This window comes from Cryptomeria japonica, chromosome 10, assembly GCF_030272615.1.
Source record: "Cryptomeria japonica chromosome 10, Sugi_1.0, whole genome shotgun sequence".
NCBI lineage: Eukaryota > Viridiplantae > Streptophyta > Pinopsida > Cupressales > Cupressaceae > Cryptomeria > Cryptomeria japonica.
The window spans coordinates 638,280,445-638,304,611 of record NC_081414.1 but is presented as its reverse complement, the minus strand read 5'-3'; the positions used below and the strand labels follow the sequence as shown (position 1 = coordinate 638,304,611).

Sequence of the window (24,167 nt, the reverse complement as noted above, 5' to 3'; positions counted from 1 at the left end):
AAAGATCAACCAGATCACCACATGCGAATCTCAATCCTTATTCCAAGTTCTACTACCTCTGCCCCTACAAAGTATTACATAACATCATATTTATACCCACTGGAACATATCCAGGTCAGCCTCAAAAGATTACATTCACCAATGCAAGAAAATGAAATATGTAATTAGGTCGGCCCTAAGATTTAAGAAATCTTTCCAAAAAATAACAACCAAGTGATGTAGTTTAGCAGGAAGGTCGTCCACATGCCAAAAAACATCAAAAAAGACCCAAGATGGATCTACACGCCAAGAATCACATCGGTAATGCAAGAAAACCAACCAGTAAGCACAAGAACTGTCCCAGGAACCCAGAAACAGCCAACCGGAAGCGATAACTGCTCGGAGAAGAACCCAAATGAACTAGAAATCTGGGTTCAACCACATGGAACTACCAAGAAACTACAAACATGATCTCCCATGAAGAACAAGAAACTATCAATACATACCAGTAAGAATACTAAAACTACACAAAGAACTAAATAAGAACAAAACTCAAAAGAAATTTTTTTTTTGGTTGATGCAAGATTTCTCATCGACTGGGGATGCTCTTGCATTAGATAACCTAGGTAGAAAAAGATGTTACATGAGAGGCAACTCATGAACATCTAAAAGGATTCGAAATGAAGATCCCATGCTCATTTCTGATCCAAACATCTTCTTTATCTACCAACCTCTGCTTTGGCTCCTCTAGTGCCTCAACTGGCTTCTCTAACCTTTGACTCCCTTTGTTTTTCTTTCTTTGCTTTAGATATGCAGATTCACCCTATGTATTGCCTTCTTTCTTCTGCCACTTGGGATTTCTTTTGCCACAAGACTTCATCCAGTTTGTCACCATGAGCTCTGTGTCGATCGGTTCCATCAGTCCATCAGACTCATTCGTCATATCCTTCTACAAACTCATGTCACCCTCCGGTATAACCTCTGTAACTAGTTCTATCAGATCTTTCTTCAAATCCTTTGGTATAACTTCTGCAACCGGTTCTATCAATCCTTCTAGTATAGCCCCTATCACCGGTTTCTCATTAGTGCAACTTCTCTCAAGACTCAGTCTCTTCACCTCCTTCTCTTTCTCCTTAAAAGAAATCAATGTGAACTTTTGCCCATCCTTTTCAATAGTAACCAATTTTCTTCTACAGTCATAAATATCTCCTCTATCATACTACCAAGGTTTTCCCAACAAGACATGACAAACACTCATTGACACAACATCACATAAAACTTCATCTCTGAAAGGCCCAAAATTGAAACTCACCAAAAACTGCTCCTTTATCTCTATCTTCTGATCATCTTGTAACCAACTTATCTCATAAGGACAAGGGTGCTCAAGCCTCTTCAACCCAAGCTTCTCAACCATCTCCTCAGATACTAAATTATCAGTACTTCCACTATCTACAATGATCTTGCAACACTTACCACCTGATTTGCATATCGTTCAGAAAAGACACTTCCTTTGAGTAGATCTAGTATCCTTTCTTCTGAACATAAGGGATTCTCCTTGCTCCAGTGCACAGTTAGATCCAATACCATCTGGTTCTTCACTTGCCACACAACTTCTTGACATTCCTTGCTTACATTCATAGAATCTATGTCTGGTTTCTCCACACTTGAAGCATTTGCCAGGGAATTCTTTACCGATACTGTTGCTACCTTCCTTGGTGTCTTTTGTTTCGGTTCTTTACCCCACTTAGGTTTTGACTCCTCTTCTTCAACCGGTTTCTTCATACTATCATTCATCTTGAATTTCTCCTTTCCTTTATTTGGTTGTCTTATTCTCATCTTCTCCTCAGCCTTCAAAGCATACTGGTAAGCTTCTTCAACTATTAAAATCTTCATGTACCTCACTACCTTTTCTCTGTCCATCGCTCTATGTCTAGATTTGATTACCACCTTGTAGAATTCCTCAGTATATTCCTTCACGGTCATGTTTCTCTATTTCAGTTTATGTGACTTCTTGAACAACTCCAATTCATAGTCTCTCGGTATGAACTTGGCCTTCAGCCTTGCAACCATTTGTCTCCATCGAGTGATCTTCAATTCACCATTCTCCACTCTTTCTTTCTGCAACTTTTCCCACCACAAGGCAGCATGCCCTTTCAGCTTGTTTTGTGTCAACCGAACTCTTTGCGAGTCCTTGACATCCTCAAACTCAAAGTAGTCCTCCAACTCTCTGATCCAATAGATCAAATCCTCCGGGTTCAGCGTTCCGAAAAAGTTAGAAACCTCAACTTTATGCACTTTACTTGCTTGCGCCACTGCTTTCAAGAATCTTTCCTCTCTCTCATCTTCTAGTCCTTCATCTTCCTCAAGCTCTTCACTGGCTTCCTCATACTCATCCTTGGAGTCAGGGTTTCTTCGTAAACCAACCAAAGCATTTCGGATCCCATTCCTCACTTCATTCTTGAAGTCTTCCATCATTTGCTCTGCCCTCTAGGGGTTTGTTCTCCTTGACGGCATCTCTTCTTCCACTCCGGCGAACTGCCTCAACTCGACGATCTAACTACCGGTTTCAATTGCCTCCCCTTGATGATCTATTGAACACACACGTAGCCTGCCTCCAATCGACGATCTGTCCACCTCAATGAATGACTCAATGTTCGCAAACGATTCTTCCACCAGCCGATCCATAACTAGCTCTGATACCAATTGATGCAACCATAACCGGTAAAAACCATCAGAAGAGTCAACCGGCTTATGCAGCGATAGAGACACAACGAAAACAACAAGAAAACATAACAAATTCACATAAACAGATCATATTCAAGCCATAGAACTTCCGGAAATCATCTGGTAATCATCAAATTATCATCAAAGAACATCCGGTAATTAACCAGTGTAGCGTCGTAAATTGTACGCACTCGCTAGGGTGGTACAATTTCACACCTAGTTTAGCACCCGCCTTGGTGCATTTTGCATTTTGCATTGCATTTCCCCTTTAGCACTTAATTAATTAAATTAATTAGGTCTAGGGTTCTATTTTATCATCTCCCATATCATAAAGTTGGCCCCTTTTCATTAAAGTGTGCCCCTTTCATTTTATTCTTCCAATACATCATTTAATCAAAAACCCTAATTAAGCCCTATTTTGAACTTGGGGGCTTGGTTTCGGGGGTCAAAACATCTTGAAATCTCCTGTAACTTCGGGATTCTCTCTAAAATCATCATATCCGACGGCCCTGAAAATTTGGTGAAAAGTTGTCGGGACCATGGCGCCCGGAGTGCAACATGGTCCCGGACATTTTTCCCCAAATTTTAGGAGCGCGATCCAATCATAAAATAAAGCTTAACCCCAAGAAATTGGCGGGAGATTCAATCTCTAGGTCGACCAAAAGATGAAATTACGACCTAGGGTTTCATATATAAAAGCTCTCTTTCTTCATTTGAAAGGATCCGATTTTTCATTTTCAGGAACCTCATATGCGGCAAAAGAGCAGATCTTTGAGGACTTCAACAACATTCAACATCCTTCCATCAAGTATTCATCAATTTCATCCATTTAGGGCTTTGAAGACATTGAAGAGCAATAGGAGATTACCGACTGAAGATTGGCTTGTACTCCTCCCTTAAGGGTTGGGTATGATTTCATGTTGTTTTCATGTCTTTGCATAAGCTTCAATATATCCTTTATTCATGCTTTAGATCACTTTGCATCTTGATTTAGAGCATTTACATTATCATTTACAAGCAATTAGGGTTTACTTTCTAGGTTGCTCTAGTTTGCTTTCTTGCATTTAAGGACCTTGCACACACACTAGGTCTGCACACACAATACATTTTACAATACAACTTGGCTATTTGTGGAGGTGGAAATCACCGAAGCGGGGGTTTGACTAAGGCAAAACCCTATATAGCCGCCCAAACACCTTTTCAGATATAAGTGCAGGTTTTGGGACTCGGACGACGCCGCAAGTTACAGATCCGGAAGAAGGAGACGGAGACCGAACTTCACACCAAAACTCAGAGCAAAAGACCAGGACAGGGGCGTGGGGCGCCCTGGTCCTGCTAGGACAGGGGCGTTGGGTGCTTTGGTCCCTGGGACAGGGGCGTTGGGCGCCCTGGTCCTTCTGACAGCAGTTTTCAGCATTTTTGACAGCTTTGCAAAACAGCAGTTTCCGGAGCAGTTTTAGGGGCAGAATCAGGACAGTGGCGCCCGCGCCCTCGTCCCGAACATTTTCAGTCAGATTTTAACTCTGGGTACGCGTTTTCATTCTTGTCTTATCCTTGTGTTTACAACTTTCCATCATTTAAGTTCAATTCTGCAATCTTGTTATTAGTTCATACTTGCACTTTGGGGTTAGGGATTGAACTTGCATCATTTTATCTTTCAATTACAACAAGGGAATAGAAATCCTAATAGGTATCCCGTGGCTCTCTCTTCCACAAAAAGAAGTAGCCAATTGTGTGATACCTCTAGGCTCTTTCGTATTCCACAAGTGTGTGGTTGAAAGTGAGATTAGGGTACGTTTGCTTAGTGTCACTTTTTCTCCTACACATTTTGGTGAACCCGATGTGAACTCCAATCTTCTCTAATTCTGATTTATGTTTTCAAATTTGAGTGTTTTCAAATTCAAATTTGTATTTAAAAGTCTCAATTTCTTGCAAGATTCAAAAATTTAGAGGAAATTTTTGCTAAAACCCTAATTTTTCAATTCAAAGTTGAACTTGTGGATAGCTTAATTTGGATCAATAATTTTAAATCTGATTTAGGAAATCATTTGAATCATAAATTTCATTTTCTAAATCTACATTCTAAGTGCTTGCATTGGTTAAAATTAAACATTGCCTTCCATTTTGCATGTGTTATCATTTGAAAGAGGAAAATTGTTGTCATGATGCATTCATTCCATAGATGTGATAATGGGTTAGCTTCCCTTGTTTCAATTTTTCCTCCTCCTAAAGAACCTCCCCCCATCTATAACAACATTTTAGTGCCTAAAAGAGTTTCTACCAATCCCTTTGAGACTCTCCCATGCTCTAAGGATGAAGACTTTAAGAGTGATCTTGACAATTCTCCTAAAATATGCCCTTCCTATTTAGCTATCCTAGAGGAAGAGAATGATATCATAAACACCTTTCTTAATGTTACTTCACCTTCCTTCCATGATGCCTCTCTAAGTGAAAAGGTATCGATGGACATTGACTTATTTTCTCCTAAAGTTGGTCCTTCCAATGGGGACATGTTAGTGCAACAAGAGGTTATGAACACTTCTTTCAAAGATCTCCTTCCTAAGCATGAATCTTTGGAGAAATATGTTCATGTTCCTCCTAAAAAACACTCCCTTCATGAGGATCCTTTTGTGCAAGAAGATGACATTATCCCTACATTTCCTAGTGATGGCATTTCCTTTTCCAACAAAATTCCCACTAGAGATGATGAATTAATGATAAATGCTTACCCTTCTCCTAAAGTTTGTCTTACCCATAAGCATCCCTTAGAGAAAGAAGATGAAATAATAAGCAATTTCCTTAATTCTCTCTCCCCTTAAGATCATATTGAACATATTTTGAAAAAAGAGGATGAGTTTAACATATCTATTGATGCTCTCCCTCCTAAGGATGAGGAATTAATAAACAATGTTATCTCCTCTCCCGAAATTGACAATACTTCAAACATTCCTTTCAACAACCTCACTATTTGGGATGAACCATTAGAAGAAGGTGTAGATTATTCTCTACCCCATGAGAGAACCCTAGCCAAAGGGGATGAAATCAAGATTGAAAACTCCCTTGATAGTTTCTCACCTTCCTTGAATCTCAATTATTCTCCCTCTCCTCAACTTGGTTCTACTCATAAAGATACCCTAGTTCAAAGCAAGATGGTTAACATCTCTTTCAAAGATCTCCCTCTCAAAAGTGAGACTTTAGAGAGTAATGTTGATCCTTCTCCTAGGGAGTTTATTCCCCATGTAGATCCTTTGATGATAGAGGATGATATGACCTTTCCTAGTATTACTCTTCCTACTAGAACATCAATGCCTATCCCTTGTCTCTCTCCTAAAATTGATCTAATCTGTGATAAGATTTTAGTGCAAGAGAAGACTATCAATAATTCTTCCAACACTTTTGTTCATTCTCCTAAACCATCCTCAATCAATTTGATACATGTGAATGGAACACCTAACAAACCTCTCTTCACTATCCAAGCCACTTGTCCTTCTCAAAATTCTCAACCTTTAAATAAGCCTATCTTAGTGGTTCAAGGTGGTTATGCTAATGATTCTTTTTGCACTCCTAAGAAACCTATTGTTACTGTGCAAGGAGGTTATTCTTCTAAGAGCCCTTATGAGTATGCTAAGCAACTGACTAGAGAGAGTTATCATGCGGTTGCTCATACCTATAACACAAGAAACAATAGGCAACCTAATCCTCCTCCAGTTATCCCAACTTCACTTCCTCCTTCCCAACCTATTCTTCCTCAAGCTCCTCGTATTTCACAAGTTCTTGGTAAGGAATATGATCTCATAGAACAACTTAAAGCTACCCCTGCTAAGATATCCCTTTGGGATTTGATCCAAACTTCTTCTGCTCATCATGGAATGTTACAAGATGCCTTGAAAGATTTGAATGTTCCTCCACCTAATACATCTAGTAATATAGTGTCTTTGGTTAACTCTGTGATGAATCCTAAAGCTCAAATTGTGTTCACACAAGATGAGTTGCCTACTAGTGAAATTCAACATCAATATGATCCCTTGATGATTGTGGTTATCATAAATGACACTGCTATAAGACGAACACTGGTAGATAATGGCTCTGGCCTTAATGTGTGTAGCATTAATCTATTGCATAAGATGAATGTGGATACATCCCTTATTGAGCCTGACTCTCGTCCCATTCAAGGCTTTGATAATGTGGCTAAGTCTTCATTAGGTATTATCACCTTACCCATCACAGTGGGACCTGTTACTTTGCCTCCTCCTATCCATGTTATGCCGGGAAATTTAACATACAACTTGTTATTAGGGAGACCTTGGATTCACAGTATGCAAGCTGTCCCTTCTACATTGCATAGGCAAGTTAAATTCATTTATAATAATAAGACATATACCTTGATAGGTGATACTAATCTTCAGTCTTGTTTACAAACATCTACTTCCAAAGGGAGTTCTTCTAAACCTTCCTCTTCTAGTGATGACTCTTTAAACAAAATACCTATGGATGAATCATCACCCTCTGATAATCAAAATTCTTTGGATGAGCCTAAAGCTCCTGAAGAAGATCTTTCTCGACTTGAGTCTACATATGAAAAGGATTTTGATCCTGAGAAGGTTCTCGCAGAAGACGATTGGGGATCTCTTGACTTTAATCCCACCTTTGTAGGTGAGTATAGGGTTCCTCCTAGAGAGCTTAAAGTTAAAGAGAAGGAAGAAACTAGAGATCAATCAATCTTACCTGAACCTATGAGTAATAATTTTGTGGCCGCTTCTCAAACTTCTTCTCCTCACACCTCTAATTATGAAGAGTTTGATTCTTTGTCTTATGAAAAACCACCTTCTCTTCCTGAAATGGCTGATCGTTATGGTCGTGGTTTTCGCATTTTTGCTAAGCATGGGTATCATGGAAATGGTTGTGGCACTCATGAACAAGGGATAAAAGTTCCTCTAGAGACTAATTTTCACAATTATGCCTTTGGACTCGGCTATAATCCCTGCAAACGTACCAAAGCATCTAAAAGACCATCTCTCAATGTGAATGCTATATTTAGTAGTGATGATGATCTCACTTCAACTAAATCATCTTCTACTTCTATCAACTCTCATTCCCCTCATAAGGAAATCTTGGCGATGAACAAATCCCTTTATGACTCCCCTCAAATTTCTAAATCCACTTATGAATCTTTATCTCCTATTCATCATAAAGTCCTTTCCTCCAGGGATAAGGCTCTAATAAATTACACTCATCCCTCTTCTAAGATTTATTGTGAATTTTCTTCTTCAATTTTTATCATTTTATACATGTTTTTTATCTCACTTATAGTTGAGCATTTAGCATGTCATATTCAAATTCCTCATTCAATCTATCATGTCTTTAAATAACATTAATGGCTATTATGTTGCTCATCATTATGTGACATTGGTAGCTCATTTACTGGGGGCTCATTGTCATTCATGATGGTACAATTTCAAGTGCAATCATATTTTTGAAGCAACATAATAGCCTAAATTTTCTATGTTATCTCTTGTTTCTATGGGGACAAGAGTGATTTCATATATCTCTTCTTTTGCTTATGTCCAAATCTCTCCCTAGAAGATTGTGTAAGTCCTTCTCATTTAGGCAATGATCTTTCCTTATTTTTATCTAAGGATCCACTTTTTCCTATTCCGTGGATGGTGTGAACTTTATTATTTGATGTTATTCCTTGTATGCATTTGTTGTTGTTGGTTCAAGGATTCTCTCTTACAAGAGGTGTAAGTCCTTGACTACAACCTCTTTTGCACTTGGTAAAATACATCCATAATGAATTCACTCTCCCAATTGGGTTAAAAAGAGCGTCATCCTTCATTAAGAATCACTTTCACCTCGCAAAACATGGAAGTATTGCATTCTTATTCTCTTCTTTGTCTTATTCTAGAAGATGTTATATTTGTCTAAGACAATTCCTCTTGGGGATAGGCGTCTTTTGTACAAAGATCTCTTCTCCTCTAACGATCTCCTTTACACATACTACAAGATATCCCTTTTCAACTATCTTATCCTTGCTTAAAGAGTGTAAAACTCTCTTGCTTGGATCTATGACATTGTTGCATTTTTTGGGGTATCTTCTTTTGTGATGAAGGTAGGTATCCTTGTTCTACTTTGCTTATGACATAAACATTACACTTTTTGAGCAATGGGTCATTCTCGAAACCAGAGCACAGACTCTTAGAGAGAGATGTCTCCATTTTTCTTTTATGCAAGGTGATTATTCTCGGAACCAGAGCACAGACTCTTAGAGCGAGATGTCACGCTTTTGTACTATACATATACAGGTTGTAGCATACTCGGGCATAGACTCCTATGAGATGCTTCTAACCTCACTTACACACACATGCACGAGGTTGAGTGGAACTAGCGGCATAAGGCTAGACTTTCTCACTCTCATCCCTTACATGGATCACCTAGACAGACTCTAGGGGCTAGTTTTCCATGTCCTCTTTTCCATGAATCACCTAGACAAGATCTAGGGGCGAGAAGTCCATGTTTTCTCTTTCACTATTCTTCTCATGGATCACCAATGTGTGTATTCATGCTTTTTTCCTTTCTTTTCTTCTCTTTGCATTTTGTTTCCATTTACATCCTTCATCTTGTGTTAGAGAACTCTCAAATCCTCACACTCTTTGTTGTATTGGAATTGAGATTTAGTCCTCTTTCTTACCAAATGATTCTCCATTAGTTTTTGATCTCATATCAAATCTTCTTGTGAGCATTTGTCATCAATTTTCTTTAACAATTCGAAATGGTAAACATGATACCCTGTTTCAACTCACTAAAATTAGCAAGCCGAAACAGGGGGGGACATATAGCTACCCTCGAATTTTCATCACCTTCCTTAGTAAGCATTAGGTGATTTTGTGATCTAACGTGTGTTTTGTAGGGTGCGGTTCCTAACTGTGTACTGCAGATACCGCTGGGGGCTTCGTTCGACAGACTTATGGATATATCCTTTTTCAAATAATGTTTACTTTTCTGTACTTTAGCTTGCATATGCACGTAGTGTTCATATGACCGCTAAAGTGGGGGCTAAATGTAGCGTCGTAAATTGTACGCACTCGCTAGGGTGGTACAATTTCACACCTAGTTTAGCACCCGCCTTGGCGCATTTTGCATTTTGCATTGCATTTCCCCTTTAGCACTTAATTAATTAAATTAATTAGGTCTAGGGTTCTATTTTATCATCTCCCATATCATAAAGTTGGCCCCTTTTCATTAAAGTGTGCCCCTTTCATTTTATTCTTCCAATACATCATTTAATCAAAAACCCTAATTAAGCCCTATTTTGAACTTGGGGGCTTGGTTTCGGGGGTCAAAACATCTCAAAATCTCCTGTAACTTCGGGATTCTCTCTAAAATCATCATATCCGACGGCCCTGAAAATTTGGTGAAAAGTTGTCGGGACCATGGCGCCCGGAGTGCAACATGGTCCTGGACATTTTTCCCCAAATTTTAGGAGCGCGATCCAATCATAAAATAAAGCTTAACCCCAAGAAATTGGCGGGAGATTCAATCTCTAGGTCGGCCAAAAGACGAAATTATGACCTAGGGTTTCATATATAAAAGCTCTCTTTCTTCATTTGAAAGGATCCGATTTTTCATTTTCAGGAACCTCATATGCGGCAAAAGAGCAGATCTTTGAGGACTTCAACAACATTCAACATCCTTCCATCAAGCATTCATCAATTTCATCCATTTAGGGCTTTGAAGACATTGAAGAGCAATAGGAGATTACCGACTGAAGATTGGCTTGTACTCCTCCCTTAAGGGTTGGGTATGATTTCATGTTGTTTTCATGTCTTTGCATAAGCTTCAATATATCCTTTATTCATGCTTTAGATCACTTTGCATCTTGATTTAGAGCATTTACATTATCATTTACAAGCAATTAGGGTTTACTTTCTAGGTTGCTCTAGTTTGCTTTCTTGCATTTAAGGACCTTGCACACACACTAGGTCTGCACACACAATACATTTTACAATACAACTTGGCTATTCGTGGAGGTGGAAATCACCAAAGCGGGGGTTTGACTAAGGCAAAACCCTATATAGCCGCCCAAACACCTTTTCAGATATAAGTGCAGGTTTTGGGACTCGGACGACGCCGCAAGTTACAGATCCGGAAGAAGCAGACGGAGACCGAACTTCACACCAAATCTCAGAGCAAAAGACCAGGACAGGGGCGTGGGGCACCCTGGTCCTACCAGGACAGGGGCGCTGGGCGCCTTGGTCCCTGGGACAGGGGCGCTGGGCGCCCTGGTCCTTCTGACAGCAGTTTTCAGCATTTTTGACAGCTTTGCAAAACAGCAGTTTCCGGAGCAGTTTCAGGGGCAGAATCAGGACAGTGGCGCCCGCGCCCCCGTCCCGAACATTTTCAGTCAGATTTTAACTCCGGGTACGCATTTTCATTCTTGTCTTATCCTTGTGTTTACAGCTTTCCATCATTTAAGTTCAATTCTGCAATCTTGTTATTAGTTCATACTTGCACTTTGGGGTTAGGGATTGAACTTGCATCATTTTATCTTTCAATTACAACAAGGGAATAGAAATCCTAATAGGTATCTTGTGGCTCTCTCTCCCACAAAAAGAAGTAGCCAATTGTGTGATACCTCTAGGCTCTTTCGTATTCCACAAGTGTGTGGTTGAAAGTGAGATTAGGGCATGTTTGCTTAGTGTCACTTTTTCTCCTACACAACCAGTTACATGCAGGCTTCAAGCCAGAAACAACCCAACCGAGACCCTAATAATCAACTAGATCACCACATGCGAATCTCAATCCTTATTCCAAGTTTTATTTACTCCGCCCCTATAAATGATTACATAACATCATCTTTATACCCACCGAAACATATCCAGGTTGGCCTCAAAAGATTACATTCACGAATGCAGGAAAATGAAATGTGTCATTAGGTCAGCCCTAAGATTTAAGAAATCTTTCCGGAAAATAACAACCAAGTGATGGATGGAGTAAAAGACCTAGGGAAGGATGAGATAGAGAGGTGAGGGAAGATAGAGAAGGAGAGAGTTTAGAAATAGATAAGTGTAAAGGGGGAAGGAGATAGAGGGGGAGAGAGAGGGAGAGAACTAGAGAGGGGACAAATAGATAAGTGAGAGAACTAGATGGGGAAAGATAGATGAGAGACCTAGATGGCGAGAGAGAGGATTGAGATAGATAGAGGGGGATAGAGAGAGGTGGGTAATGAGAAATGGATGTAGAGGTAGATAGGTGGAGAAGAAGGGAACAAGGAACCTAGAGAGGGGAGAGAGAGGTGATGACCTAGATAGTAGAGAGAGAGAGAGAGAGAGAGAGAGAGAATACAAGAGGAAGAGAGAATAAAAGAGAGTGGGATAGCAAGATAGATATGGGGGTATGGTTGTATGGATAGGGAGATAGAGAGGGAGAGGGAAAGAAAGGGAGGGAGATACCTAGAGAGTGGAGGGAGGTAGAAGAGGAGAAACCAAAGAACAAAGAGAGGAGTAAGAGGGGATGGATGGAGCGGTAGGCATGGAGTGAGTGAGAGACCTATGGAAGGAGGAGATAAAGAGGTTAGGGGAGAGAGAGAGGGAGAGGAGGAGGAAGTTCATAAAGGGATTGGATTAAGAGGGAGGGAGAGAGAGAGAGAGTTAGAGAGGGAGGGACAGAACTATAGAGGGGACGCATAGATAGGTAAGAGACCTAGAGGGATAAATAGAGGTGAGAGACCTAGATAGCAAGAGAGGAGTGAGATAAATAGAGGGGGATAGAGAGAGGTGGGTAATAAGACCTATATTTAGAGGTAGATAGGTGGAGAGGAAGGGAGGGAGAAACCTAGAGAGGGGAGAGAAAGGGTGGGATGGAGAGGTGATGACCTAGACAATAGGTATCTCAATTCCCTCCTTTTTCTTTACCATTCGTCCATGGGCCCAATTTTTCTTAAGCTAGATTTTTTTTGCTATAAAAAGGATTGCACAAGTGAAATCATTAGATTTGGTAGCAATATAAGCAATGATAAATAAAGAGAAATCTCAGAAGAAGCCCAAAATTCTCCTATTCATCAGGACAAAATGAAATAGGGAAAGGATTATTGAAATAACAACTTTTATTATAGATAAAGATGTCAAAGAAATGAACCCTCAACATTACCAAATGGCCTAAGTCAATTTTGGTAAACAAAAAGGGAAGAATAGGTGGCCTATCTAGACTCTACTATTGAAAACTTTGACGTTGAGAATTTCTAAAGATGAAGAAGCTAAAAAATAACTCAAAGAACAACTAAAACAATTGAGAATTTTTGTAAAGATTTTTATAGCTCCAGCGGCATTTGCACCTTGTAATTCTAAAAATACTCCAATTTTGATATCTAGGAGTGAGATTGATAACTTGTAGGTGATGAAATTGAAGAATCAAACATTAGGTAGTTGGATAGGTACACTGGTAAATTGATCTTGTGAACAAATGGTGTTGGGTTGTAAATATACTTAGCAAGCTACTCATTTATGTCAAATCATGAATCAATTTTTTAATCTAATAATTACATGATTATTATTATCTACATTACATGAATAATATTATTATCTTCATTAAATAATTACATTATTATTATTATCTAAAACATTCTTAATTTTTTTAATTTATTCAATGATTTTTCTATTTCATTTATGAATTATTTAATGGTTATTATATTTTATTTATATTATTTGCTTTATTTTATTTTTATTTAAACAATCATAAAATTTATAGTCAATAATTTAACTCAAATATTAATATTAATAATCATTACATTTATATATTATGATAATAATATAATATCGATATTATTATAAGATAATATAATATATTTTAGTTATGTTTATTTTTATTTTTAATAAATATATAAATATTAATATTAATATAACATGAATAGCTACATATCTACTTAAAGTTACTCTATTTGTTAAGAATTGTCTTATTTTACTAAAAAAGTTATGTTATTTTTTATAATTAATATATTATATAAGAGTTATTTTATTTTAATTTAAAATTATCTTACTATTTTTAAATTTAATTCACATTGTTTACTTTTATTTACTTTTAAAGTTATATTAAATACAATTTTATTTATCTCAATGTCAAAACATATTAATATAACATGAATACCTAAATTTTTACTTATAGTTATTTTATTTTATTTCATTTACTATAATTAATCTATTACTTAAAAGTTACTTTAATTTAATTTAGAATTATCTCAATAATTTTTGCTTTCTCATTTGAAATTATATGAAGAATTATTTTATTTACCTCAACATTAATTTTAGTTTGTTTTTACAAATATAATTGAACAAAAAGAACAAAATATAAATATTTATTTTACTAATACAATATTATATTAAAAATATAATATTAATATTAAAAGCTATATTATATTTATAATTGATTATATATATATATCAAAATGTTCCTAAAGAAAAATTCAATTTTGAAACAATTGAAATATGTCATCTTTTGGTTTTTGTGGAGGTGTTATTTTATTACTTAATATAAAATGAAACTATCCCCATTTGCTCCAACAATTATAAGATATCTCTGACATAATTTACCTATATTTTTAAAATATAGATATACTAATTATATTTTTCTTATAATCACAATCTTCTATAATATATAAAATAAATTAAAATAACACTATCAAAATAAATGATTTGATATAAAAAAGTATCATCACTTACGACATATAAAATAAAATAAAAAGAATTAAAAAAAATTAAAAATTAAACATATTTAAAAATAAATTCTACGCTGCAAAGAGTTTAAAATAAATACTGAAAAATTTAAACATGAATAGTGGGCGGCAAACATTTTAAAATAAATCTGGGCTGCATTACTCCCTCCATTCCTGGCTTGACTTGCATTATTCCTCCGTTAGTCGCTCCGTCAAAGGTAAGTACTGCAGCAAGTGGACGCTGGCTCCATTTTGTATGACTTTGTATGCATGTGTGTGCCATTTTAACGCATGGTAAATTATACTTCGTGCTATTTTATGTGGAGAATAGCCGATAGGAGATATATTTCTAAAATTCCAACAATGTATTACTGGAATAATTACAAATTACAAATGATAAGCCAAGACCGAAACAATCAATAAAAGGCAACCACAATAACACTTTTGACTGTATTTTGTGGAGCAAAAGTTAGATCTGATTCTCAGAACACCGTCACTAGACTAATCATTAATTAAGCTCTTGGAACCCAATAGAGCGTTGAAGTCTGCACTATATTTTCCTGAGTTGGTGGTCACACACATACAAGGGAGGAGAACAATTAGAAAACATAAATTAAAAGATTTCTGAAAAAGTCATCTTTGCTGGTGTGTAAACAATTAGAAAACGTAAATTAAAATATTTCCTTAAAAAGTTGTCTTTCCTGGTGTGTTTGCTAGCTACTGAAATTTTTCAAAGGAAATTCATACTCACATCCTTGCAATTTATCCACCGTGTAAGCATAAATTATCAGTATCTCTGTTATATATGCCGAAAGGCTCATCACATTGCAAGAACATCCCTTGATATGGAGGGATGTTCCTTCCTGCAAGTGACAGAGGGATGCCAGGGCAGAGAGGTGACATTCCATACTTGTCCCCTCATCCTGGGGCCATCCCTCTCTCTGAAACACCCTGGGTTTTCAGGGAGACGCATCCCCATGGAACACTATTATTAGCAAAGCACTCCTGAATATGGTATTAGAAACAAATTGAATCCGATTAAGATGACTTAAAACTACAAAGTATCTCCTTGTATTTAACAAATTCATGTCAGAATAATGTTGAAATTTAACGCATACATCTCAGATATGTTTCTGAAATCCCAACAATGTGTTATGGGAACAAAGGCAAATGATAGTCAAGACATAGATATTCAAGAAAAGCCAACCACAGCAACACTTTTGGCTGCATTTTATGGAGCAGAAAAGTAGATATGCTTTTTAAAACGCTATAACAAAACTAACCATTAGTTATCATTAGTTAAGATCCTACAACCTGAGTAGAACCATGCAGTTTGCACTAGTCTTTTGAGAGCTGATAAACATACACACACAATGGAGGAAAACAATTGCAAAAGATAAATTTAAATATCCGTGTTCGTTCAAGATACTTCTTTGGTATCAAAAACTTAAGAAATCTATCTATAGCCTCAAACATGTACCCAAGACTTTATATACCAAGATGGATTCCTTCTCTTAGTCAAATTTACTAAATGTCACTCTAATCTAAACATCTATGTTGTATGAAAGGATGATGCGCTATTTTTTTTGGTTTTGTATGTTGATGATTTGATCATCATAGGGAGCTCATAATCCATGATTTGTTTAATGCAATCATCACTTCAAAACTAATTATTTACTTGCGTATAATGCATTACTTTCTCTTTCCTGGCAAGTTGGCTAGCCACTGAAATATTCATTGTTCCAGGAAAATTAATATGCCTCAACAGCCTTGCAATTTATCCACCGTGTAAGAATAAATTCTCATAATCTCCAAACATCCCAAAAGGCTCTTCACATATATATCCTTCAGTTATCAGCAACTGCCTGTAAGGCTGTAACTATAGAAAATATTTGACTTGGAGAAACACACAGCCCCACCAAACTCTTAAAAGCAAGTTACATCTGAGATCTTTCTACCAAAAATATGAATAGATAAAAGTACAACCTCATTTTGACTAATGTGTTTATCAAAACTTGAACATATCAAGCCAATAAAGTATGTTTTTCAAGAACATGGCATATTCATCAACTACATACATGAAGTTCCGAGGACGGTTAGTTTAGCAGGAAAGACAAAGTTGTTGCTTCCCCATATAATACAATGAGGATTTGAAGCGGTTTCCATAACCCATGTTGAGTTAGCTCTTCCTGATAAAGTTTTCAATATATTTGAACAATTTACATCAAGAAAAGAAGGATCTCATGTGCTGAAAGCAATCAATGCTTCATGCTGATCTTCGTATTTTGATATTTAAAGGAATTTCCTTGTAAGAAACCACAGCCTCTGCTGCTTTCCGCATAGGTCTTCCTGCCAGCGATCTCAATGGATGAGTCGACTCTAAACTCAAAGCAGCATTCAAAGATGAATCGGGGTGAGCACACCCCTCTTGTTCTTCATCTTGATACTGTTCAATCTTAACTCTTGCTGCTTTACCTCTAAAAGCTGACATTTTCATGGAAGAAAAGCAAGCATCTTCAAGGGATTGGCATGATTCTATAGACTCCCGCAGGTCTCTGAGTTCTCCAGAAGCTGAATGATCCTGTATCACTCGGTCAAATTCAGGCACATCACTAAAATGCAGCACTTCATTCTCACAAACTTTCTCCAAATTATCCAGACCATGAAGAGCACCACCATGGCAATTGCTTTGAGATGAAGTTTTATCTAACCATTCATGTTGATTGTTTTTCCTGAGCTTCTTCTTTAGTGATGGTTCCTTGTAGTTAATTTTATCTGACCCTCTCCTTAAACACATCCTGGTTAGGACAAAAGATTAGGATGTCAATTTCATACAATTGGAGCTCTTGTGGAATGCAAATCATCAAAAGATGGTAACAGAAAAGTGAGCTAACCTCCTTTCAGCTGAATTTTCTTCGCTTGCAGATTCATTTATATTTGAAGAGCCATCAGCCTCATTAGACAAGTTACCTGTCATGATATTCCATTTTTGTCAGAAGATAATCTATAGATAACTGTTAATAAAAAGTGGTCAAGATAGAGGTAGTACCAGATGTGGGAGATAAATCCTTAATTTCCCTGGTAGATGTAAGTTTTGACTGAAATTGTTTTTTGCCTTGAATTTTACTAGAATTCTGCAAACAAAGCCAAAACAAATTGTACAACTTGAGGCTGTAAAATACAATAAAATACCTTGCCTTCCCTTTCTTGCATATCTCGTAATAGATGTGAAAGGTCATTAGATTTTTCCTGGAACCAAATACAACTGTTTAGAGAATATGCAGTTAAGAAACATCTCAAGTAGTAATAAATTAATAAGATCTTGAAAACATGCACTTGCCTCCAGTTCTGCAATTTTAGCTTTGAACATGGCTGACATCTGCTTGTATTCATGCTCAACCAGCTTTAACTACACAAATCACGAACTAGTGTCATTTGTGTAAATCTGATGTTTAAAGAATAATTTATTATTTTACATACATAATTAATGAGGTTTTCGGTAATTTGGAATGACACTGACAAAAAGTATACTACTTTGAAAACCATTTATAATTTTATATACAATATTTTCAAGAGACAAAGAGCTAGCTGCCTATGGGCACATATGTGTGTATTTATAGACATGAAGAATCCAACAAACATAACTTAGAAGTTTTCTAAGAGTGTTGACATAGTGCAAGCGCTTATTATTAAAAGTCATCACTGCCAAGGAAGAAAAGTTATCTGCTTTTGCTATACAGTTTAACTCGGCTTTCCCAATTGGTTAAATTTCTTTTGAACTATTTTACATGTCTCACTTTTAACTAGCCCATTCACAAATCCTTTCTTAAATGTTAATGGCACGATTCACATAGTTGATGTTACCACATGTTTGTAAGCATGTTAAAAAAGTGTAAGAATTTAAAACTTGGCTCCATCATTGTTAAAGCGTGATCAAAGGTGGATCATGATATTAAGTTCAACTAGGGCACTAATCTCATTTGCTAATCAAAATGACAGGCAAAGTGAAACACTCTTATGTTCCAGGATGACAATTCAGCGAAACAAAACTAGCAGAAAACGCAAAGGAATATCATAAATGCAAAGAGGTTTTGGGATAATCCAGCTTCCAATTAGAAGAACACGTGTATCTGATAGGTTTGTCTACAGCCAAAACTGTAGAGGTGGGTTCATCTTCATCTAGACCAGTCCTGCATGGACCAAAGCTGATAGACGTGTGTACCATGCCAAACCCACTAAAAATAAGACAATAACAAACTTCTACGGGTCAAAGGAACCTCAAAAGATTCAAATTCTTCTCTTTTTGAAGGCTAATTTGGCATTGGGACTGCTGTGACGTTTTCACACATCACCCCATTGCAAATGGGGACCTCCACTTTTTCACTTTCTAGGCTAGTTGTCTTAGCTTAGCCGTTGGTAGTTGTCATGTCTTTGCTATTAGCCTCTTATTTGTAGTTGCTTAGGGGTTGATCAGGTCTCTCTCTTTAAGATAAAGTGAGTTACAACACTTCCTTTTCCCTCCAAAGCTTCCGATCTGCCTTTCCCAGCACTACTAGTAGATGCCCAAGCCCGATTAAGTCCCTTCCATCTCCCCTCGTTTCCATTTCCTTCCATCTTTTGTAATGTCCTCATTTTCATGAGGATCAGTCCGCAGAGGGGTTTGGCCTATTAATTGACCCTCGTAGGCCAAGGAGTTGATAAGAGGGGCGCTTGGACAGTTACTCATGGCTTCACATTTTAATTTTATATGATTTTTCGTGCGATAATAAATTCTCACATATGATGTGACATGTGTTGCACTTTATATTCATAATGATATTTTAATTATCTAAAGTGCAAATTAAATAAGTCACTTAAATAATATTATTAATGTTTAAGGGGAATCTTCTAGAAGTTCAATTAAATATTATTTTATTTCTTCTAGGAGGCCGACCTCTTGAGGGAAAAGAATAAATAGAGGCAGCCTCATTATTGAGCATCGGTTGTTTGATATTTGTATTGATTGGTTTTGTGGAGCCAAGGGGTTTTTGCAGATCTTTGTCTTTGGGAACGAAAACTCCCATTGATAGCATAACTGAGGGAGTGAAAGATCTCTCGAGGGGTTGCATTGAGGAGGTGATACATCAGTCATCTCATTTGAGATTCATTGGTGGCCAAGGGGCCAATTGTTAGACAGTTCAAATAACTGGAAGACAACTGAGAGAAGCGGGGGGGGGGTGAATCAATTGTCACAGATTACCGGAACCATTAGCAATTTAAACTTTAATACCGGAACCCAAAACATTAATACCGGAATAGCAAATAAACCAATTAAGCATAAACAATAATCACAGAATAAACCATCCACATGACACCAAGATTTGTACGTGGAAAACCCGGTAAAGGGAAAAACCACGATGGGAAGCCTACCCTCAATTGTATGTGAATTACAATTGAGGGGCCTGCACTTGCACTTGCAGGAAGGCCAACAACCTAGAGCGCACTGCTCATCACAAAAGGACTCTCACTGACTATATAGAAATCCAAACTACAATCAGGAGAAGTGTTGAACTGCAAAAGATAGCATCTCCTATGCCTGAGTACAGTTCTGGTTAAGCTCAATACCGGAGGACTAAATCCTCTTACATAAACCCAATTCGATCTCCAATGATCGACCAACTCCTTTGCCTGAATGATATTACATTATTCGCACATTACATTCTTTGACCATGACCTCTAATAATAACCATGATGATCTACAATGAGATCTTACATCTATATATACAAACCCTCGACCATAAACAATCAGGTCGGCCACCAGACAATGAACCAATTACATAATTGCAAACCATGTCGTCCTTAGACCAAACAAATAATATCAACACATAAGACATCTCGGAAATACATTAATAGGTCCTATCCACACGTTACATTAAAGTCGGTACATAACCTAGATCAACCAAGACCAAGTATAGGTCCTATTGTGACCTTTTCACACATCGCCCCATTGCTAACGGGGACCCCCTCTTTGCCAGCTTCCTGCGTTGTTGGGTTAGGGTTTTGACTGCTTAGTGGGCAATTTTGCGTTTCCCGTGCCCGAGTCTCGGAGTTTTGATCATGCCTAGTGCTGTCTAGGGTCTTTGAAGTTATAGGATCAAGTTGCAAAAGATGATATTTTTAATGATCCTAAGTTTTGTCTAAGTGTAGACCTATTGAGCGTTAACGTGTTTTTAAACACGCGCATCAGTGATTTTAAAGTGCCAAGATATTCACAGACCTTTTGGAGTTGTTTTCTCGCTCCTAAGGTATTATTTAAGTTGGTTTCACACTTTATTCCAATATTTTCCTAGCGTTTCGCTCATATTTATGGAAAATTAGTCTAAGTCCAGTCAAATTTAAAGTTGCTGAGTGATTTTGAGTGGTTAAAATGATAAAATCCTAAGGGAAATTCATATTCCAAGGGTTAAAGGGTCAAAATCCATGCTAGAGGTGCTTTTCCCCTCACATTCCAGTCTACCCAACCCATTCCCCCACTCAAAATCCATACTACACATTGGTTTCCCCTGGAATCCATACTGGCTACTAATTTCCCCCACTGTTTATCCACACCTGGGTCAAATTTCCCTTGGAAGTGCTAAAACTTGGCTAAGTGTCAGGATTTATCCAAACTGCCATCGAATTTCCCCTGGGAGTGTGGACTGGAGTGCAAGGATAATTCCATGCCTGGGTCGATTTTCCACCAGGATTTTTGTGACAACTAAGTGAGGATTTTTGTTCAGATTTTTATCCAAACAGAGGTCGATTTTCCCTTGAGCATTTTTGTAAGGATTTTTGTCTGGATTTTCATCCAGACATGGATCGATTTTCCACTGGGAACATTATGAAGAGTTTTGAGTCCGTATTTTTATCCAGACTGAGGTCGAATTTCCACCAACGAGGTATTTTTCCAAGATAAGTGAGTTTTGAGTGTGGATTTTGTCCAGACACATATTGAATTTCCCCTGGGGGTGATTTTTTTTGCAAATTGAGTGCATTTTTGTCCAAACTCACATCGAATTTCCCCTGGGGAGGTTTTATGTGCATTTTGATAAAGTTATGCATGGATTTTTTATCCAAGCATGGGTCGAATTTCCCTTATGGGGTAAATTTTGACACTTAAGTGATTTTTGAAGGGATTTTTCAATCCCAACTGATAGTGATTTTCCCCTGGAGGCTTGTTTTGGATTTAAATCCCAATATTTTAATAAATAAAGCCCCATTTAATTGCTTTTAAATAATTATTAAATGATTATTTAAAATTTAAAAGCAAATTTAATAACTTGCAATAATTATTAAATGTTTGAACCTTCTAGAAGCAAGTTAGTGTTTCACCAAGCAAGTATTTATACAAGTGTTTTATACCACATTGCTTGTGTGGTGAAAGTGAAAGATGAAAGCAAGTATATGAGAAGAACTTCAGCATTATTTTATTATTATTTCTACCAGGTGTCTCCATGAAAGCGATTTTTCTCCAAGTTGGGCGAATTTTTTAGCAAGGCGTTTTTGTGAAGTGTGGGATTGAGGATTTATTTTTCTCCATTTTTTCTAGCTTGCTAATCTATTCCTCTTGGCTGCCATTAAAGACCAGTTTCAGATTTTCGATTTTGCTAAGTTTGGTGATTTTTTCCAAATTTAGCATTTTTTGGTGAAAGTTGGCAATTTCATGATTGGAGACTTGGGTGATTTTTCCTCCACCATTTTTGCTTGCTGTTCAAACCTTCATTGCTGCAGATTGCTGCCATTAACAACATTTTTCAGAATTCTGAAAATTTCAATTTTCTGCAAAGGCAAATTTTTGTGTTTGGGTATCCAACCCCAACTTGGGCGATTTTTTCCAGATTGCTGCCATCCTTCACTGCTGCAGATCTAAGCTGCCATTGACATCAATTTTCAGAATTCCATTTTGGGGCTAGACTTGGGAAAATTTCGATTTTGCTTGGGAGGTGTTTTGGTGCCATATTTTGATGATTTTCATGCATGTTTGGTGGCTGCCATCATTTCCAACCTACTGATTCGCTTCAAATCTGAGGTTTGCTTCAGATTTTGACCTCCATTAATGACTGCCATTAATTTTCAGACTTAAGTTTTTATTGCCCAGCGAATTCCAACTTAAACATTTAGCATTTGGATGTGTTTTATGGAGTTTTCTGTGCATTTTTTAGACCATTTTATCGCTGTTGCAGGTCTTAAACTCCATTGTTAGGCGGTTGTCCTCAGAAATTTTCATTTCCAGCCACCTAACCAATTTTGGCGAATTTGCTTGGGGCTGTTTCCTTAGCAATTTTTCATCATTTTCAGGGATTTAAACCACTTTGCAAGGTGCTGGTAAGTCTGAAATATTCAATTTTCAGACTTGTCCTCAGAAAACTAAATTTTACCAGCCATACTTACATTTCAGAAAATGATTGTTTTGATCATAAAACTGATTTTTATCAATTTTATGCACATTTCTGAAGATTACAACATGTTTTAAAAGACTGGTTTTTAGGTTGTCTTCAGATTTTGACCTCCATTGTTGACTGTGGAAGGTGTCTTCAGACATTCATTGTGTGAAAACACAATCTTTCACACCCTTTCCTTAGTCATCATCAATCCGGTGCGATGTCCAAGTCAGGATACAAAGAAAGGAAAGAGCTGTTGAAGACGCTGGAGACTGGATTTTATCCAGAGTTTAAGATTCTTCCAGATGGAAGGAGATCGTTGATACAAACATGCATTTCCTGGACTTCGACCAGATGCAGCGCCGGATGTTCGGCGTCAGAGATCAAGTTCCTTCCTCAGCATATGCGAATATTATGAAGAGTGGCATTTTCCATGCCGCTGGATTTCCACAATCCATACAGTGCGGTGAGTTGATCTTGGAATGTGCACGATGTTACGATCCGCTCACAAGAATGATCAAGAGTCCTAAAGGCGTAGTCATCGCCTACCTTGCTGAGGATGCCATTGCTGAGGTGTTTGGAATTCCATGCGGAACAAACATGAAGGATGTGACCAAGGAGGATTATGCAGACAGATACACGAAGAAGATGGGTGTATGTAAGAATTTGATTAACAAAGAGTGGATGATCGAGCCTAGGTCTAATCATTCCAAGGCTCCCAAGACACTTATGTGCATAGATTTTAAGGAAGAATATAGTGATTTGATATGCCTACTCAACAAAGTGATGGGGATGCCGCAGGGAGCAATATTTCATGGATGGATGTTCTACCTCATCCAAGATTGTCTTAGAGGAACACTGGTGAACTGGTCCAAGATCATAAGTGACAATCTGGATTTCTAGCTGAGGAATGTAGAGCGGTCCAAGTCATTCGCCATGACTTCCTACTTGGTGTACCTGCTTGCACGATTTGTTTCATACAGAGGATTAATATGCAAAGGTGAAGTCGGGAATGGGCAAGGACAATTTAAGAGTTATGAATGCTACCCCCAGCTGAGCATGCACAGAATTGAAGACTACAAGAGAGTGAATGATGCATTCACTATGTACATCACACGGATGCTGCAAGGCGGAATCCACAGAAGATTGTCCAAGGAGGCAACAGAGTTAATAGAAAATTATGGATCATGGTATATACAGTTCCCCACTTTCACATACCTCAAGATTCATGGGTTTCAATCTGAACCCTACAGACTTCCTAGGTATCCAATCGACAGAATGATATTGTTGGAAGTGGTGAGACAACTTCTAGAGTTCGATGTTATCCAGAGAGAGAAGCACAGGACAAGAATGACATTCCC

General features: G+C 37.5%; 1 protein-coding gene across 1 annotated transcript in view; it reads right to left on the bottom strand.

Moving 5' to 3' along the window:
* Positions 1–16,411: 16,411 nt before the first annotated feature.
* LOC131073402 (uncharacterized) overlaps positions 16,412–24,167 on the bottom strand; it is a 92,659-nt gene continuing 84,903 nt past the window's right edge. Inside the window, exons 2-6 of the mRNA XM_058009846.2 lie at positions 17,748–17,816; positions 17,600–17,656; positions 17,457–17,541; positions 17,302–17,377; positions 16,412–17,205 (exon numbers count right to left, since the gene is read on the bottom strand). Of these exons, the coding sequence (XP_057865829.1) occupies positions 16,674–17,205; positions 17,302–17,377; positions 17,457–17,541; positions 17,600–17,656; positions 17,748–17,816 (819 nt within the window). The 3' untranslated portion in view covers positions 16,412–16,673. The remainder of the gene's footprint in view (positions 17,206–17,301; positions 17,378–17,456; positions 17,542–17,599; positions 17,657–17,747; positions 17,817–24,167) is intronic.